Source organism: Montipora capricornis, chromosome 14 (genome assembly GCF_036669925.1).
Source record: "Montipora capricornis isolate CH-2021 chromosome 14, ASM3666992v2, whole genome shotgun sequence".
Lineage (NCBI taxonomy): Eukaryota > Metazoa > Cnidaria > Anthozoa > Scleractinia > Acroporidae > Montipora > Montipora capricornis.
Genome location: NC_090896.1, coordinates 15,629,259 through 15,649,258, shown reverse-complemented (window position 1 = coordinate 15,649,258; position 20,000 = coordinate 15,629,259). Strand labels below are relative to the sequence as shown.

Below are 20,000 nucleotides of genomic sequence, written 5' to 3'. Positions count from 1 at the left end.
TTGTCAGATTTTTTTGTTTGTCATGTAAAAACCTAGTTAAATCTAGAAATACGTGAGCAAGTGTAACCTGTGAGGGCATTTAGTAATATGCCTTGCTTTCTTTAAAGTTATTACAACAGTTTTGAGTTGTTCTCCAATGTTATGTAACAGAAGTTTGGTCCTTACAGCTCCCTTAGCTCGGTATTCTTATCAAAAATGCCGTCAGGAAGAACTTTCAGCTGGTTTTCCGACAACGACCTACAAACAAACAAAAAAAAATTAAGAGCTTTTAGTTAACCCTAACCCTAACCCAAGGACCATCGAACAGTGGGAGCTAGCGAGACTATATTAACTTCACTGTTTTGCTTCGGTCGATTTCTTGGACTCCAACCAACATGTAGACTAAATAGATGAGTTTGTAACATATTCTTAAAATTGTTCTAAAGTTCTACTGCTGCAAATTTTTCAGGGGAGCGAGTTCCTTAGCTTTGGGGCGGCAATACAAAAAGCCCTGTCCTCCAATGTTCTCTTAGTTCTCTCGTGGCAACTCAAAGAGAAGATCATCGCTTGATCTCAAAGAATAGCGCGATGTACTCTTAATACCAATTAAATTATTTATATATTCCTGCACAAGCCCGTGAATAGCTCTTAATGTAATTACTGGTACCTTAAATCTAATTCTAATTCGCTGGCAGCAAGCGAAGCCTGAAAAGCAAAGGCGATATATGATCTAAGCGGGAAACAGTTCAAGTTAGTCTCGCAGCTATGTTTTGGACAAGCTCTATTTTTTTTTTTTTTCCGGCAAGCCAGATAATAAACTATTGCAAGAGTCAATTCTACTACTAACTAGACCATACACTAACTTCTTCGTTGATTCAGTTGATAGATACTTTCTTGTGCATCTAATGTAGTGCACTACAAATTTTATTGATTTCTATCCTCATACTAAAATAGCAGCCCAAATTCTTAGCCTGTTGAGCCGGATTAATCTGATGGTTACCCAACAACGAGAGAGCCTGCGCGAATCTTAGTCAGTTGCTGGCTTGTTCTCATAAGTCACTGCTCACATTTGTCTTCATATGGCTTAATCCAGTCAGTCAGCATCCATTGACGTATGTCTTCTATACAGTGTTGCATTGCTATAACTGCCTCATCCTGACTTGCTTATGAATTAGGTTTTAAAAAATGATAAAGGTGAGAATCATCCGCACAGCAATAAACGTCAGGTAGATGTGCGTTAACAGTCTTAACAAGCTTGGATGCGTAAATGATAAACAATACAGGACCGACACAGGATCCCCGAGGAACACCATACTGCAAGGAAAAACGGTCAGGGAGAGTCCCATTGACCGATATACGTACGCGTTGACTTTTGTTCTTTGAGTATACTAAGAACCATTCCAAGAGTTCACCCGAAACGCCAAACCTTGACTAAAGACTCATGATCAAAATACCCTGATCATCCGTATCGAAGGCTGCACGTTAATCAAAAGAACCAGCAAAGTTATATCACCCTTGTTCATATTCATAAAAATTTTATTCTTCACCTTTGAAAGAGCATTCTCAGTACTATGGTGTTGCCCATACGACGACTGCAGAGCAGGATACAGACTATTGGAAGACATAGGCAAAAGCAGTTTATCTGATACCGAGCGTTCTGTCAATTTAGACAAATAAGAAAGATTACTAACTGGACAATAGTTTCTACACAGAAGATCAAGGCCATTTTTCTTGAGCAGAGGATTTACTAAGGCTTCCTTCTATGAATCAGGAAAAGAGGCGGTCTCTAGAGACTGATTATGATCATCTGTTTATATTAATTACAGACAAAATCACATCAATACACTCTGATACTAATAGAGTTGGCATTGGGTCCAAAGCACAGTACTTCTTAGCACATTTTTTCACCAGCTCTATGGCATCATCATTGTTTAAAAGCTGAAACCAGCTGAATGAGACTCTCATAGGACGATCAAAGTAATATTTTGAGGATCCTGAAGAACTCCGTGCAGTACTATCAAGATCCAACCGAATATCAGATACCTTCTTGACAAAGAAATTCTTCATAGCGTGAGCCAGTAGATATTCATCATCGTGTGGTGGGAACTGGACTGCAGAATCTTGTTTCACCAACCTCTTCGTAGCCCTGAATAGTTTACTCTGATCGCCACTGTTTTACTCTTTACAATCTTTATAGAACGCCATGCGGGTGTTGTTCAATAAATAGGTAGCACCGTACCTGCATTTCTTATAGCATTCAAATTGTGATGAAGACTTCGTCCTTCTCCAGCGATTGTTAGCCCTGCGCCTAGCTCTCTTAGCCTCTCTTGTGTCCTCATTAACCATGGTAGGCGTCGCCTTACAGCTAGAGCCCTGGTTTTGAGAGGGGCGTGACGGTTCAGAACGTCCGTAAGAGTAGATTTGTAACAGCCAATCATAGGCGGTTTAGTATGCTATTCAGAGTCTCTAAAATCTTTCCATAGTTGATTTATGTTAACAGATTTAAGATTTCTGTACTTATGTGAGTATCCCCCCTTCACATGCTGCTGAAGACCCAAAGATTCAAATAAATCCTCCAGCTTACTTGCATCCCTGTCACCAGCCACGTCCACATGGATATTGGAATATCCCATGATGACCAGCTTTTCAGGGGCCAATACGGTGGAGTCCATGTAGTCAGAAAACTCAGCAAAGAAAGCATTTGTTGACAGAGGGTACCCAGCACTGTATGATACGCGGTAAATAATTACCGCACGGAGCAGCTTACTTGCATCCCTGTCACCAGCCACGTACACATGGATATTGAAATATCCTATGATAACCAGCTTTTCAGGGACCAATACGATGGACTCCATGTAGTCAAACAACTCAACAAAGAAAGCATTTGTTTACAGAGGGCACCCAGCACGGTATGACACGCGGTAAATAATTACCGCACGGAGTCTATACATGTATGAGCCAGATGTTACGAGTAATTCAGAAAACTCAAATGAAGACTTCTCACCAGCAGAGAACGTAGACGCACACAAGGTGTAAGGTGTCCCTGAGTAGCAAACTGTTCCCACCACCTGTTTATCCTCTCGAATAAGGACGATAAGCCGGAGGTCCCGTCTCACAACCCTTCAATGCTCATAATCCTGTGGGAAAAAAAAAAGAACCCGCACACTTGTCGCAAAGAGTAGGGCATGTAGTTCCCGGTGTTGTGGTCTGTCTTCTATGGTGTATCATGGTTGGGAGGGTAAATGCTCGGAGATATTAGCTACACCAAGCTACTCTAAAAATCCGAGGGTAAATAAAGATATATGATATATGATATGATATGACCAGTACTCCGACTCACACGTGAAAAAAGCGATTGACTATCATGTCAAAATTGACACCGGCCTAGGAAACCGAGGGGAATAAAGGGAGAAGGATGGCAAACAAAGGAGAAAAGACTGGAAAAAGGGTTGACTGGGACAAGGAAGAAGGAGGACAGAAAGGGAAGGGTGCTTCATCTTTAACCTGCACTTTAAATCCACTTTTCTTTCATTCACTAGAAAGTACCTTGTGACCAATGCTTTAACCAGCTCCACGTGCCTGCTATTGTGCATTGCTTAATCAAAACACCGACACGTGCTTTTCATTTGGTATTTTGCTACACAGTACAAGACTAAAATCTAGCATGATTTATGACTCGGTGCCCTTACGGGCGCAAGTAAGAATTGTTTCATGTGTCCAAAGTGATGTGAAGTTATCGTTGTAGGGTTGTAAGCAGTGTTACAGTTAATTTCACATTACTTTACCGCGCCACGTTGCGAAGTTCGTTGGGAAATTGGATACTAGGTAAGGAAGTAGCCAATTAAGCGTCGAATTAGACAACCAAATTGTGAACTTCACAGCTTCTACAAGATCGAAATTCGCAAATCCGTTGCCGTCTGAGATTCGTTGCTTTCACTTTTCCACTTTATATATGTAATTATGAGAAACTGTTATATTTGGATCCGACGAAACTAAACACCAAGAGCTTTAACCTTTCCTTTAGCCCATTTAAGATCACTGTATACATTCTTGCCGATCCATAGGGCGTCTGTTTTGCCACAGTTGAGTCGGAAACCTGATACCTCCCCGAAAAGATCTAGCAGTCTTAAAAGACTCTTCAAAGTAATCCATCGAACCGTACGTACAAGATACATCGTTTAAATTAGCAGTTGCAACCTTATTTAACGCCGGAAATGATGTAACCAACAACCTTTTTCTACATTTCCCACTGGTGTAAGAGGGTATAGTACTTACACACCAAAAAGAAATTTACAGTCGTACGCCAGATAACCTAAGATGGGAGATAACTAATACTTGATACAAGGACCCATCTTTCTGATGAAACCGTCCATTCTTTTTGGTATAGAGTCTATCAACCTATTTACGATTACTACTGGCATAGTAGAAAAGGTGTTTATTATACGAGCTTTAAACTCTTCAAACGTCAAAGTTTCACTTCCTTTTTTGAGATCCCCGGCTTGTTTTCGAAGGAGCCTATTAAGTCTGTGCTTTGGGGTGGAAGTTTGATCACGGTGTTAATTACAGGCTCAATTTCCGCTTTTACTAATGCAAAATTTTGACAAGAGTTTCCATCCTGCATTCAGAGGCGGCTAACATCTTTTCCAGCCAACTGAAACAGTCGATCAAAGTGTTCATCAATGAATGTATCTCGCTGAATTTAGGTAACGTGAAACTGTCATCGTTAAAACCTCACCTCGTTTAATTCCGGCCTCTTCCATTTATCTTTTAAAGTTAAAGCTACCGTGTTTTTTTTTTTAAAGACCCTGAACCAGTGAAGGAGTTGCCTTCTTTGTCTTTCACTTAGCTTGAACTTGCACCTTCTTTTCGAAAAACTTCTCAAACACGACGCAGCTTAAGTAAAGAGCTTTTGTCCGTGTCACATCATCAATACAGTGTTTAAATGCCATTATGCTGGTGCAGGCTTTCTTCTCGTTTGTCTTACCAACAAATCAACTCTTTCTAACAATTTTAACGTATTTACTTGGACGTATTTCAATTGCAAAAGTCCCACAAAAGGAACCTTTACAGAACACAGTAATAATGTTATGTGAATTGTCATTGTCATTCAACAACCAGAGAACTTCAGTCATAAACACTTGTACAACCTCGCTAGAACAGCGCGCAAATCACTTCAAAGCTAATAATAACGAACCCCCCCTCCTCCCTCCCTTCGATATTGCTTTATCCCGGTTGATTTTTGCACTAGAACCGAACCCATAAACATAAACATTGATTGCGGGAGGGGGGAGGGGGTGAATATCCGTTTGCGTTGCAACATTTGTGACTGAGACTGTGGGCCTCAATGAAAGTGATCGAGGCAGTTACAAAGCAACTTGTGCAGTTGCAAAACAATCCAGGCTTGAACCGGACTCCAGCCCATGACTGTAAGCTATCAAACCCGGAATTTTCAGGCTTCTTTCCAAATTTCTCGTGTTGATTTGTAGTGTGGTAATCGCTTTCACGGAGACCAAACTACACCTTAGTCTAAATACATAAAAAAACTTGATATATTCGTTATATCATAAACAACATTGTTTTCAATGAGATAGGGGAAGGGCGCATTGTTGCCCCTGCAGGGAGTTTGCAGGGATTTTGCAAAATCACGAGGAACCATCATTGTTATCCGCACGTAACGTGATAGAGTTGTCCCTCCAGGGATTTCGCCAAGAAATTGTTTCCTTCGTCATGGAATCTTCATACTTCACACTCCCGACAATGAAGAAACACAAAACTTTTTTGCAGGAAGTAACGCATTCATGAATTAAGATTCACATTTACGAAAAACACGACAAACAACATGTCTACCCTGTACGCACGTTAAGTAATATGTTCTATAAGCGCATAGTAAAATTTACTCCAAACTAAACCTTCAATTGAAATGAATTCATCATTTCTTTTTTTCAGTGATTCCATTATCATAAGCAAAATCAAAGAAAACAGTAAATATCATAAGACCAATTTCTTTCGTGGTATCATCAGTATAGCTTTAAATCATGTTTAATGGTATTTGAGAAAGAGGAAATATAACACAGGTCGAGTTGGTAAAAGCATGAATGGTTTTCGAATCAAAACCAGCAAATCTCAAAATAAAGGCAAAGTCAGCGAGTGAAATGCTTATACCATGCTCAAAAAAGCGAGATGAGGCAAAACTAAATAATAAAAAAATCACTTCATAGTTGCTATTCTCGTAAGATTTTTAGTCATTCGTTGTGAGGTATAAGAAGTAAGAACAAACTTCATATGCGCTCATTAAGTAATGTAGTTATCAAGAAAAGTAACACAGCTTTGAAACAATTATTAATCTTATGTGAAAGAGTTTTTTTTTTTTAATTTATTATGTCGCATGTGTTTGCAAGTGCACAAAGAATTTCAAAATATAAGTGAATATAAGTGTAATGCGCTTGATCTCATCTTTTTTCTTATTTTAACAATGCTTAATTATATTAGTTCTAGCGCGTATATCCACTCCTCAATGTACGCCAATGTGAAACTCTGTGGTGCAACCCGCGTTTTTTTGGAGAGAGCATCTTTGATATTGGACATCCATGTTATGGTTAATTGACACCTTTCAAAACAAGGTATGTCATGACCGGTATTACCTGAACATATCGCGGGCTTAAGCTTAAAAATCATCAAACTCAGGTGTTTTTTGTTTTTTAATAACCACCGACCAGGTACTGGTTTTCGATTTGATCTCAGGTTCAAGCCAGGTTAAATTATTGTATAAGAATAAATAAGAGGGGACCTCTGCCTCTAGGCTTGAATAAATCTTTATATTAGAAGTACTTACAGCTTCACTAGCTTTGTATAGTTATCAAAGACACCTCCAGGTAGTTTCTTCAGCTGGTTGTCACTCAGCTCCCTACCAACAAATCATAACCTTAAGGCTTTTATACTACTTCATAGAATTAACTTTATTATTATGAGTAACTGAACTTTACTATTATCTATCTGAAATGAATACGAGCAGTTAGCATACAATTCTCATAATATGATTTGATTTTCCGGTTTTCGCTCACCATTTGCAACAAGCGCATCTTAAATTTAAACTTTTATAGATAGCTTCCGTCTGTATGTTGTTACAAGAAACAACAAGAAACTATTTCAAAAAGAAAAGGTGCTTCTTTTCTGGAATGGTGAGGGCTGGAGAAAAGATAAAATACTGCATAACTTTTAGAATTCTGTTTTCTGTGGATCTTCTATTACGTGTATTACATATGAACTTGGGCAGTTCTAGCTTTGCAATAACTGGTTTCTCGTTAACCCAGTTTATTACTACGTGCGAAGATTGTTTACATTACTCATTAACACAAAGAGAGATAACTTTGAATTTTTTCAACAATATATCGTTTTAATCTAACCTAAAGTCATTCAGATAGTTAAATCTTCCTATTTATGATCGCTTTTGTGCTTCTCAACACTACGATTTGCAATGCTTTAAGTTCACGTGTTCACAAGTTTGTTTTTGCATCTAATGTTTAGAATTTCAATTACAAATTCTATTTTTGATTGTCCACTCTACCTCACTTTGTAAATAGTTAACCCCGAAGTCAAAGAAGATACGTTTCATTTCTGAGGAAACGAGACAAAAACGAATAGAGTGTTGTTCTACCTAACAGTAAAGGGTATTCTTTTTAACATAATTTACCCTGAAACGTACATAAAAAAGAACTATTCCTTTCAATGAAAAGAAGTGATTTGCTTATTGGTACTTGTTAAGTTAGTGTCCATTGAGATCGCTTGGCGTGTTCTAAGCAAGATCCATTTAACTCCATGATTTTTATTTTTATTTTTCCTTGGTTTGGTTGTTTGCCTTGACAAGTTTTGCTTGGTGTTCCTGTCTGTGATTTTACAAAAGTTTGCGGCCGTTTTATTATAAAAATTAATCCCTGAAGAGACCTGAAGGCGTAAAGTAATGGTGAGAGGAACATCAACATGGGCTCAGTTTGAAAACAATACGATGAGAAGCTAGAAAATATTACAAAGCCTATTGACAATTGCACAAAGTTCTATACCCGACCCTTTGTTCTCTAGCCCCTCTATCTCTCTGATATAAATACAGGAAGTTAGCATACAATTCTCATCGAATCAGCGACTTCACAATCGAATCAAAGTTTGAATTGTATTTCAATGTTATATGACAGAAATGTGGTCCTTACAGCTGCGTTACTTGGGCATCTGTCGTTGCCACACTTTTAAGCCCTATTGCTAAGAAATAGTCAGTGGATCATGGTTCAGCCTTTAGTCTTTTCCGGTCACATTTTACATAAATTACTCATTGGATCCCCTCGTCCATGGCTTACTATAAAAACAAAATACTTTACTAGTGGGTATATCAAGTAATGAACAAATCTTATGCTGACAGTCGGAGTGGGCATCTTCAGCACTCTATGTAAGCACATTCTCAATTTGTCAGAATCGTATTCTTTGTCATTTAATACCGTTGTTAAATCTGTAAATACATGTACAAGTGTAGCCTGTGAGGGCGTTTAGTAATATGCTTTTTTTAACTTATCACAAAAGCTTTTAGTTGTTTTCCAATGATATTTAAAGCAAATTTGGTCCTTACAGGTGGGCTAGCTGGGTATTCTTATCAAAAATGCCGTCAGGAATATCTGTCAGCTGGTTTTTCGACAACGACCTACAAACCAAAAAACAAAGTTTACAGCTTTAGCGACAATTCAAACTTTACCAACCCTTTGCAAGACCCAAAGACTTCAAGGAACATCGAACGGCGGGAGCTAGTGAGACTATATTACCTTCACTGTTTTGCTTTGGTCGATTTCTTGGGCTCCCAGCAACATGTTAGTAAGTTAAAAATGGCAGATCAGTGGCCCTATATACATGTTTGTCTTTGCCAAACTTTGAAGCCCTGTACTACGAAATAGTTTTCGTCATCAATGGTTCATGGCTCAGCCTTTAGCTTTTCCGTTCACGTTTTACATAAATTAATTATTGGGTCCCCTCATCCATGTTCTTTTAAGGGTCGAAAGCCGACTAGTATATTGAGATCGACACTGGCCGAGGAAACCCTTTACCAGTGGTTATATCACGTAATGAACAAACCTTAAGTTTCCAGTCGGAAGTGGGAAACTTGGGATTTTTATGTAAGCACCTTTCTGAAGTTGTCAGATTTTTTTGTTTGTCATGTAATAACCTCGTTAAATCTAGAAATACGTGAGCAAGTGTAACCTGTGAGGGCATTCAGTATGCCTTGCTTTCTTTAAAGTTATTACAACAGTTTTGAGTTGTTCTCCAATGTTATGTAACAGAAGTTTGGTCCTTACAGCTCCCTTAGCTCGGTATTCTTATCAAAAATGCCGTCAGGAAGAACTTTCAGCTGGTTTTCCGACAACGACCTACAAACAAACAAACAAAAAATTAACGGCTTTTAGTTAACCCTAACCCTAACCCAAGGACCATCGAACAGTGGGAGCTAGTTCGACTATATTACCATCACTGTTTTGCTTTGGTCGATTTTTTGGACTCCAACCAACATGTAAACTAAATAAATGCGTTTGTAACATATTCTTAAAATTGTTCTAAAGTTCTAATGCTGCGAATTTTTCAGGGGAGCGAGTTCCATATCTTTGGGGCGGCAATACAAAAAGCCCTGTCCTCCAATGTTCTCTTAGTTCTCTCTCGTGGCAACTCAAAGAATAGCGCGATGTACTCTTAATACCAATTAAATTATTTATATATTCCTGCAAAAGCCCGTGAATAGCTCTTAATGTAATTACTAGTACCTTAAATCTAATCCTAATTCACTGGCAGCAAGCGAAGCCTGAAAAGCACAGGCGATATATGATCTAAGCGGGAAACAGTTCAAATTAGTCTCGCAGCTATGTTTTGGACACGCTCTAACTTTTTTTTTTCTTTTTTTTTTTTTTTTTGCGGCAAGCCACATAATAAACTATTGCAAGAGTGAGTTCTACTAGTAACTAGAGCATACACTAACTTCTTCGTTGATTCAGTTGATAGATAATTTCTTGTGCATCTAATGTAGTGCACTACAAATTTTATTGATTTCTGTCCTCATACTAAGTTGCTGATCAAAATAGCAGCCCAAATTCTTAGCCTGTTGAGCTGGAATAATCTGATGGTCACCCAACAACAAGAGAGCCTGCGCTAATCTTAGACAGTTGCTGTCTTGTTCTCATAAGTAAATATTCACTTTTATCATCATTTAGCTTAATCCGGTCAGTCAGCATCCATTGACGTATGTCTTCTATACAGTGTTGCATTGCTGTAACTGCCTCATCCTGACTTGCTTGTGAATTAGGTTTTAAAAGATGAGAATCATCCGCATAGCAATGAACGTCAGGTAGATGTGCGTTTACAGTCTTAACAAGCTTGGATGCGTAAATGATAAACAATACAGCACCGAGACAGGATCGCCGAGAACACCATTCTGCAAGGAAAAACGGTCAGAGAGAGTCCCTTTGACCGATATACGTACGGGTTGACTTTTTTCATTGAGTATACTAAGAACCATTCCAAGAGTTCACCCGATACGCCTAACCTTGATTAAACACTCATGATCAAAATACCCTGATCAACGGTATCGAAGGCTGCACGTTAATCTAAAAGAACCAGCAAAGTTATATGACCCTTATTCATATTCATAAAAATGTCATTCTTCACCTTTGAAAGAGCATTCTCAGTACTATGGTGTTGCCTATACGACGACTGCAAAGCAGGATACAGACCATTGGAAGACATATGCAAAAGCAGTTTATCTGATACCGAGCGTTCTGTCAATTTAGACACATTAAGAAAGATTACTAACTGGGCAATAGTTTCTATACAGAAAATCAAGGCCATTTTTCTTGAGCAGAGGATTTACTACGAGTTCCTTCTATAAATCAGGAAAAGAGGCGGTCTCTAGAGACTGATTGATCATCTGTTTATATTAATTACAGACAGAATCACATCAATACACTCTGCTACTAATAAAGTTGGCATTGGGTCCAAAGCACAGTACTTCTTAGCACATTTTTTCACCAGCTCTATGGCATCATCATTGTTTAAAAGCTGAAACCAGCTGAATGAGACTCTCATAGGACGATCAAAGTAATATTTTGAGGATCCTGAAGAACTCCGTGCAGTACTATCAAGATCCAACCGAATATCAGATACCTTCTTGACAAAGAAATTCTTCATAGCGTGAGCCAGTAGATATTCATCATCGTGTGGTGGGAACTGGACTGCAGAATCTTGTTTCACCAACCTCTTCGTAGCCCTGAATAGTTTACTCTGATCGCCACTGTTTTACTCTTTACAATCTTTATAGAACGCCATGCGGGTGTTGTTCAATAAATAGGTAGCACCGTACCTGCATTTCTTATAGCATTCAAATTGTGATGAAGACTTCGTCCTTCTCCAGCGATTGTTAGCCCTGCGCCTAGCTCTCTTAGCCTCTCTTGTGTCCTCATTAACCATGGTAGGCGTCGCCTTACAGCTAGAGCCCTGGTTTTGAGAGGGGCGTGACGGTTCAGAACGTCCGTAAGAGTAGATTTGTAACAGCCAATCATAGGCGGTTTAGTATGCTATTCAGAGTCTCTAAAATCTTTCCATAGTTGATTTATGTTAACAGATTTAAGATTTCTGTACTTATGTGAGTATCCCCCCTTCACATGCTGCTGAAGACCCAAAGATTCAAATAAATCCTCCAGCTTACTTGCATCCCTGTCACCAGCCACGTCCACATGGATATTGGAATATCCCATGATGACCAGCTTTTCAGGGGCCAATACGGTGGAGTCCATGTAGTCAGAAAACTCAGCAAAGAAAGCATTTGTTGACAGAGGGTACCCAGCACTGTATGATACGCGGTAAATAATTACCGCACGGAGCAGCTTACTTGCATCCCTGTCACCAGCCACGTACACATGGATATTGAAATATCCTATGATAACCAGCTTTTCAGGGACCAATACGATGGACTCCATGTAGTCAAACAACTCAACAAAGAAAGCATTTGTTTACAGAGGGCACCCAGCACGGTATGACACGCGGTAAATAATTACCGCACGGAGTCTATACATGTATGAGCCAGATGTTACGAGTAATTCAGAAAACTCAAATGAAGACTTCTCACCAGCAGAGAACGTAGACGCACACAAGGTGTAAGGTGTCCCTGAGTAGCAAACTGTTCCCACCACCTGTTTATCCTCTCGAATAAGGACGATAAGCCGGAGGTCCCGTCTCACAACCCTTCAATGCTCATAATCCTGTGGGAAAAAAAAAAGAACCCGCACACTTGTCGCAAAGAGTAGGGCATGTAGTTCCCGGTGTTGTGGTCTGTCTTCTATGGTGTATCATGGTTGGGAGGGTAAATGCTCGGAGATATTAGCTACACCAAGCTACTCTAAAAATCCGAGGGTAAATAAAGATATATGATATATGATATGATATGACCAGTACTCCGACTCACACGTGAAAAAAGCGATTGACTATCATGTCAAAATTGACACCGGCCTAGGAAACCGAGGGGAATAAAGGGAGAAGGATGGCAAACAAAACAGAAAAGACTGGAAAAATCGTTGACTGGGACAAGGAAGAAGGAGGACAGAAAGGGGAGGGTGCTTCATCTTTAACCTGCACTTTAAATCCACTTTTCTTTCATTCACTAGAAAGTACCTTGTGACCAATGCTTTAACCAGCTCCACGTGCCTGCTATTGTGCATTGCTTAATCAAAACACCGACACGTGCTTTTCATTTGGTATTTTGCTACACAGTACAAGACTAAAATCTAGCATGATTTATGACTCGGTGCCCTTACGGGCGCAAGTAAGAATTGTTTCATGTGTCCAAAGTGATGTGAAGTTATCGTTGTAGGGTTGTAAGCAGTGTTACAGTTGATTTCACATTACTTTACCGCGCCACGTTGCGAAGTTCGTTGGGAAATTGGATACTAGGTAAGGAAGTAGCCAATTGAGCGTCGAATTAGACAACCAAATTGTGAACTTCACAGCTTCTACCAGATCGATATTCGCAAATCCGTTGCCGTCTGAGATTCGTTGCTTTCACTTTTTCCACTTTTTATATGTAATTATGAGAAACTGTTATATTTGGATCCGACGAAACTAAACACCAAGAGCTTTAACCTTTCCTTTAGCCCATTTAAGATCACTGTATACATTCTTGCCGATCCATAGGGCGTCTGTTTTGCCACAGTTGAGTCGGAAACCTGATACCTCCCCGAAAAGATCTAGCAGTCTTAAAAGACTCTTCAAAGTAATCCATCGAACCGTACGTACAAGATACATCGTTTAAATTAGCAGTTGCAACCTTATTTAACGCCGGAAATGATGTAACCAACAACCTTTTTCTACATTTCCCACTGGTGTAAGAGGGTATAGTACTTACACACCAAAAAGAAATTTACAGTCGTACGCCAGAAAACCTAAGATGGGAGATAACTAATACTTGATACAAGGACCCATCTTTCTGATGAAACCGTCCATTCTTTTCGGTATAGAGTCTATTAACCTATTTACGATTACTACTGGCATAGTAGAAAAGGTGTTTATTATACGAGCTTTAAACTCTTCAAACGTCAAAGTTTCACTTCCTTTTTTGAGATCCCCGGCTTGTTTTCGAAGGAGCCTATTAAGTCTGTGCTTTGGGGTGGAAGTTTGATCACGGTGTTAATTACAGGCTCAATTTCCGCTTTTACTAATGCAAAATTTTGACAAGAGTTTCCATCCTGCATTCAGAGGCGGCTAACATCTTTTCCAGCCAACTGAAACAGTCGATCAAAGTGTTCATCAATGAATGTATCTCGCTGAATTTAGGTAACGTGAAACTGTCATCGTTAAAACCTCACCTCGTTTAATTCCGGCCTCTTCCATTTATCTTTTAAAGTTAAAGCTACCGTGTTTTTTTTTTTAAAGACCCTGAACCAGTGAAGGAGTTGCCTTCTTTGTCTTTCACTTAGCTTGAACTTGCACCTTCTTTTCGAAAAACTTCTCAAACACGACGCAGCTTAAGTAAAGAGCTTTTGTCCGTGTCACATCATCAATACAGTGTTTAAATGCCATTATGCTGGTGCAGGCTTTCTTCTCGTTTGTCTTACCAACAAATCAACTCTTTCTAACAATTTTAACGTATTTACTTGGACGTATTTCAATTGCAAAAGTCCCACAAAAGGAACCTTTACAGAACACAGTAATAATGTTATGTGAATTGTCATTGTCATTCAACAACCAGAGAACTTCAGTCATAAACACTTGTACAACCTCGCTAGAACAGCGCGCAAATCACTTCAAAGCTAATAATAACGAACCCCCCCTCCTCCCTCCCTTCGATATTGCTTTATCCCGGTTGATTTTTGCACTAGAACCGAACCCATAAACATAAACATTGATTGCGGGAGGGGGTGAATATCCGTTTGCGTTGCAACATTTGTGACTGAGACTGTGGGCCTCAATGAAAGTGATCGAGGCAGTTACAAAGCAACTTGTGCAGCTGCAAAACAATCCAGGCTTGAACCGGACTCCAGCCCATGACTGTAAGCTATCAAACCCGGAATTTTCAGGCTTCTTTCCAAATTTCTCGTGTTGATTTGTAGTGTGGTAATCGCTTTCACGGAGACCAAACTACACCTTAGTCTAAATACATAAAAAAACTTGATATATTCGTTATATCATAAACAACATTGTTTTCAATGAGATAGGGGAAGGGCGCATTGTTGCCCCTGCAGGGAGTTTGCAAAATCACGAGGAACCATCATTGTTATCCGCACGTAACGTGATAGAGTTGTCCCTCCAGGGATTTCGCCAAGAAATTGTTTCCTTCGTCATGGAATCTTCATACTTCACACTCCCGACAATGAAGAAACAAAGACTTTTTTGCAGGAAGTAACGCATTCATGAATTAAGATTCACATTTACAAAAAACACGACAAACAACATGTCTACCCTGTACGCACGTTAAGTAATATGTTCTATAAGCGCATAGTAAAATTTACTCCAAACTAAACCTTCAATTGAAATGAATTCATCATTTCTTTTTTTCAGTGATTCCATTATCATAAGCAAAATCAAAGAAAACAGTAAATATCATAAGACCAATTTCTTTCGTGGTATCATCAGTATAGCTTTAAATCATGTTTAATGGTATTTGAGAAAGAGGAAATATAACACAGGTCGAGTTGGTAAAAGCATGAATGGTTTTCGAATCAAAACCAGCAAATCTCAAAATAAAGGCAAAGTCAGCGAGTGAAATGCTTATACCATGCTCAAAAAAGCGAGATGAGGCAAAACTAAATAATAAAAAAATCACTTCATAGTTGCTATTCTCGTAAGATTTTTAGTCATTCGTTGTGAGGTATAAGAAGTAAGAACAAACTTCATATGCGCTCATTAAGTAATGTAGTTATCAAGAAAAGTAACACAGCTTTGAAACAATTATTAATCTTATGTGAAAGAGTTTTTTTTTTTTAATTTATTATGTCGCATGTGTTTGCAAGTGCACAAAGAATTTCAAAATATAAGTGAATATAAGTGTAATGCGCTTGATCTCATCTTTTTTCTTATTTTAACAATGCTTAATTATATTAGTTCTAGCGCGTATATCCACTCCTCAATGTACGCCAATGTGAAACTCTGTGGTGCAACCCGCGTTTTTTTGGAGAGAGCATCTTTGATATTGGACATCCATGTTATGGTTAATTGACACCTTTCAAAACAAGGTATGTCATGACCGGTATTACCTGAACATATCGCGGGCTTAAGCTTAAAAATCATCAAACTCAGGTGTTTTTTGTTTTTTAATAACCACCGACCAGGTACTGGTTTTCGATTTGATCTCAGGTTCAAGCCAGGTTAAATTATTGTATAAGAATAAATAAGAGGGGACCTCTGCCTCTAGGCTTGAATAAATCTTTATATTAGAAGTACTTACAGCTTCACTAGCTTTGTATAGTTATCAAAGACACCTCCAGGTAGTTTCTTCAGCTGGTTGTCACTCAGCTCCCTACCAACAAATCATAACCTTAAGGCTTTTATACTACTTCATAGAATTAACTTTATTATTATGAGTAACTGAACTTTACTATTATCTATCTGAAATGAATACGAGCAGTTAGCATACAATCCTCATAATATGATTTGATTTTCCGGTTTTCGCTCACCATTTGCAACAAGCGCATCTTAAATTCAAACTTTTTGGAGAGCTTCCGTCTGTATGTTGATACAAGAAACAACAACAAGAAACTATTTCAAAAAGAAAAAGTGTTTCGTTTCAGGAATGGTGAGGGCCGGAGAAAAGATAAAATACAGTAGTGTGGGGCACTCGGTCCGTCATATTGATTTAGCTTTGTCTCAAGAAACTCTCGAAGAGTAAAGATAGAAATGTAAACTCTAACTTTCTGAAGTCTGATACAGAGTGTCAATAAATCTTAATCATTAAAAAGCAGGACAGATTAAAGAATAGAGTCTACAAATACCTATTTTACCTTTAAACGCCACTGCATAACTTTTCAAATTCCGTTTTCTGTGAATCTTCTATTACGTTTGTTACATATGAACTTGGGCAGTTCTAGCTTTGCAATAACTGGTTTTTCGTTAACCCAGTTTATTACTACGTGCGAAGATTGTTTACATTACTCATTAACACAAAGGGAGATAACTTCGAAATTTTTCAACAATATATCGTTTTAATCTAACCTAAAGTCATTCAGATAGTGAATACTTCCTATTTATGATCGCTTTTGTGCTTGTCAACAATACGATTTGCAATGCTTTAGGTTCACGTGTTCGCAAGTTTGTTTTTGCATCTGGTTAGATTTTCAATTACAAATTCTATTTTGATTGTCCACTCTACCTCACTTTGTAAATAGTTAACCCCGAAGTCAAAAAAGATACGTTTCGTTTCTGAGGAAACGAAACAAAAACGAATAGAGTGTTGCTCTACCTAACAGTAAAGGGTATTCCTTTTAACATAATTTACCCTGAAACGTACATAAAAAAGAACACTTCCTTTCTATGAAAAGAAGTGACTTGCTTATTGGTAGTTGATAAGTTGGTAAATAGGAAGGTAAAAAAAATCTAAAATCACCAGTTGATACTTTAAGTGTGTCCATTGAGGTCGCTTTGTGTGTTCTAAGCAAGATCTTTTTAACTCCATGACTTTTACTTTGACTTCATGTTGTTGTGTTTTTTAGTTTTTTTTTTTTTTCAGTTATTAGTTTTCTTTTTCCTTGGCTTGGTTGTTTGCCTTGACAGGTTTTGCTTGGTGCTCCTGTCTGCGATTTTAAAAAAGTTTGTGGCCGCTTTATTATCAAAATTGATTCCCTGAGAGACCTAAAGGCATAAAGTAATGGTGAGAGAAACATCAACATTTCCTCAGTCTGAAAGCAATACGATGAGAAGCTAGAAAATATTACAAAGCCTATTGACAACTGCACAAAGTTCTATAACCGACCCTTTGTTCTCTAGCCCCTTAATCTCTCTGATATAAATACGGGAAGTCAGCATACAATTCTCATCAAATTAGCGACTTCACAATTCGAATCAAAGTTTGAATTGTTTACTTTTTCAATGTTATATGACAGAAATGTGGTCCTTACAGCTGCGTTACTTGGGCATTCTTATCAAAATGGGTCTGTCCTTGCCAGACTTTTAAGCCCTATTGCTAAGAAATAGTCAGTGGATCATGGTTCAGCCTTTAGTCTTTTCCGGTCACATTTTAGATAAATTACTCATTGGATCCCCTCGTCCATGGCTTACTAGTGGGTATATCAAGTAATGAACAAAACTTAGGTTGACAGTCGGAGTGAGCAACTTGAGCACTCTATGTACTAAGCTCCTTCTCAAGTTGTCAAATTCGTGTTCTTTAATTGTCCTGTAATAAAGTTGTTAAATCTGAAAATACATGTACAAGTGGAGCCTGTAAGGGTTCTTAGTTATATGCTTTCTCTAAAGTTATCACAAAAGCTTTTAGTTGTTTTCCAATGATGTTTAAAAGAAGTTTGGTACTTACAGGTCAGTTAGCTGGGTATTCTTATTAAGAATGCCGTCAAGAATATCTGTCAGCTGGTTTTTCGACAACGACCTGCAAACAAAAAAAAATTTACAGCTTTAGCGACAATTCAAACTTTACCAACCCTTTGCAAGACCCAAAGACTTCAAGGAACATCGAACGGTGGGAGCTAGTGAGGCCATATTATCATCACTGTTTTGCTTTTGTTGATTTGTTGAGCTTCAGCAACATGTTAGTAAGTTGAAAATGGCATATCAGTGGCCCTGTATACATGTTTGCCTTTGCCAGACTTGAAGCCCTAGTACTACGAAATAGTGTTCGTCGTCAATGGATCATGGCTTAGCCTTCAGTCTTTCCGGTCACATGTTACATAAATTACTGATTGGATCCCCTCATCCACGTTCTATTAAGGGTCGAAAGACGACTAGTATATTGAAGTCGACACTGGCCTAGGAAACCCTTCACTAGTGGGTTTATCAAGTAATGAACAAATCTGAAGTTTTTAGTCGGAAGTGGGCAACTTGGGCTTTTTATGTAAGCACCTTTCTGAAGTTATCAGATTTGTGTTCTTTGTCATGTAGTAACCTTGTTAAATCTATAAATACGTGAGCAAGTGTAACCTGTGAGGGCATTCAGTAATATGCTTTCTTTAAAGTCATCACAAGAGCTTTGATTTGCTTTCCAATGTTATATAACAGAAATTTGGTCATTACAGTTCTCTTAGATGGACATTCTTATCAAAAATGCCGTCAGTAAGATCCGTGGCAGATCAGTGGCCCTGTATACATGTTTGTCTTTGCCAGACTTTGAAGCCCTAGTGCTACGATATAGTGCTCGTTGTCGTCACATTTTACATAAATTACTTATTGGGTTCCTTCATCCATGTTCTATTAAGGGTCGAAACCCGACTAATATATTGAAATCGACACTGGCCTAGGGAACCCTTCACTAGTGGGTATATCAGGTAATGAACAAATCTTAAGTTTCCAGTCCGAAGTGGGCAACTTGAGCACTTTATGTAAGCGCTTTTCTGAAGTTGTCAGATTTGTGTTCTTTGTCATGTAATAACCTTGTTTAATTTGGAAATACACATACACAAAAAATCCCGCTTGAGCCTAAGTGTGAGTTTATTGGGATTCATTCAAGTTGTGTTTTTTTCTTAAAGGTTTTTTAAAGTTGTCAGATTTGTTTCGTTGGTAATGAAATAGAGCTGTTGAATCTAAATATGCAATTTCTGCACTTCGCCCACTCGTCAAAGGAGAAACAAGTATATTTTTGGAGGAAGAAACCCGTTCATAAATTGAGATACACATGTACGAATGGACGTCAAACAACTAGTGTATCTTGTAAGCACGTTCAGAAAAAAGTACGATCAAGAGAAAATAAGCAAGAGAGGGGGTGTGTAATATAACATCCCCTTTTATTATACCCAACTACGGTTCATCTTAAATATAATAACTCTGCCTTGCACAATTCGGAATTTGTTTCCAACGCTATTGCAGAGCTTGTTAAATTTGGTTATGTTGTCGAGCGCCAGTCATCACTAGTGGTTGTTTTAATTCCCTATCGGCCTCTATTCAGTGTCACTTCAAGAAAAGGCTTATCCTAGATCTTGGGAATGCAAATTATTTTGTTAAGAAGTCTCAAATTAGGTTTGAGGATGCTAAATTATTCCTTCAGTGTTTGTTAACCAGACCTTATGCTTGGGCCTGCTCTTTTGATATCAAATCGGGCTACCATCACATTGAGATTTTTGAATCTGATTAACAATTTTTGGGTTTCTCTTGGGATTTTGGTGGCGTTATTAAGTATTTCAAATTTACGGTTTTGCCGTTGGGGCTCAATGTGGGTCCTTATATATTTTTTTTAAAGTCGGGAGACCCCAGTTTAGTCAAACATTGACGCTCAAAGGTGCTTTGTATTGTTGTTTATTTAGACGATGGTATTACTGCCGCTAAAAAATTTTCGAGGTGCGAAGAGCAATCATTGC

The 20,000-nt window shown here is 38.4% G+C and overlaps 1 protein-coding gene across 1 annotated transcript in view; it reads right to left on the bottom strand.

Moving 5' to 3' along the window:
- The window catches only part of LOC138031490 (leucine-rich repeat-containing protein 15-like), a 57,194-nt gene that overhangs the window by 554 nt on the left and 36,640 nt on the right, over positions 1-20,000 (bottom strand). The window contains exons 13-18 of the mRNA XM_068879177.1: positions 18,011-18,082; positions 15,932-16,003; positions 9,309-9,380; positions 8,591-8,662; positions 6,812-6,883; positions 166-237 (exon numbers count right to left, since the gene is read on the bottom strand). Coding sequence (XP_068735278.1) covers positions 166-237; positions 6,812-6,883; positions 8,591-8,662; positions 9,309-9,380; positions 15,932-16,003; positions 18,011-18,082 — 432 coding nt within the window. The remainder of the gene's footprint in view (positions 1-165; positions 238-6,811; positions 6,884-8,590; positions 8,663-9,308; positions 9,381-15,931; positions 16,004-18,010; positions 18,083-20,000) is intronic.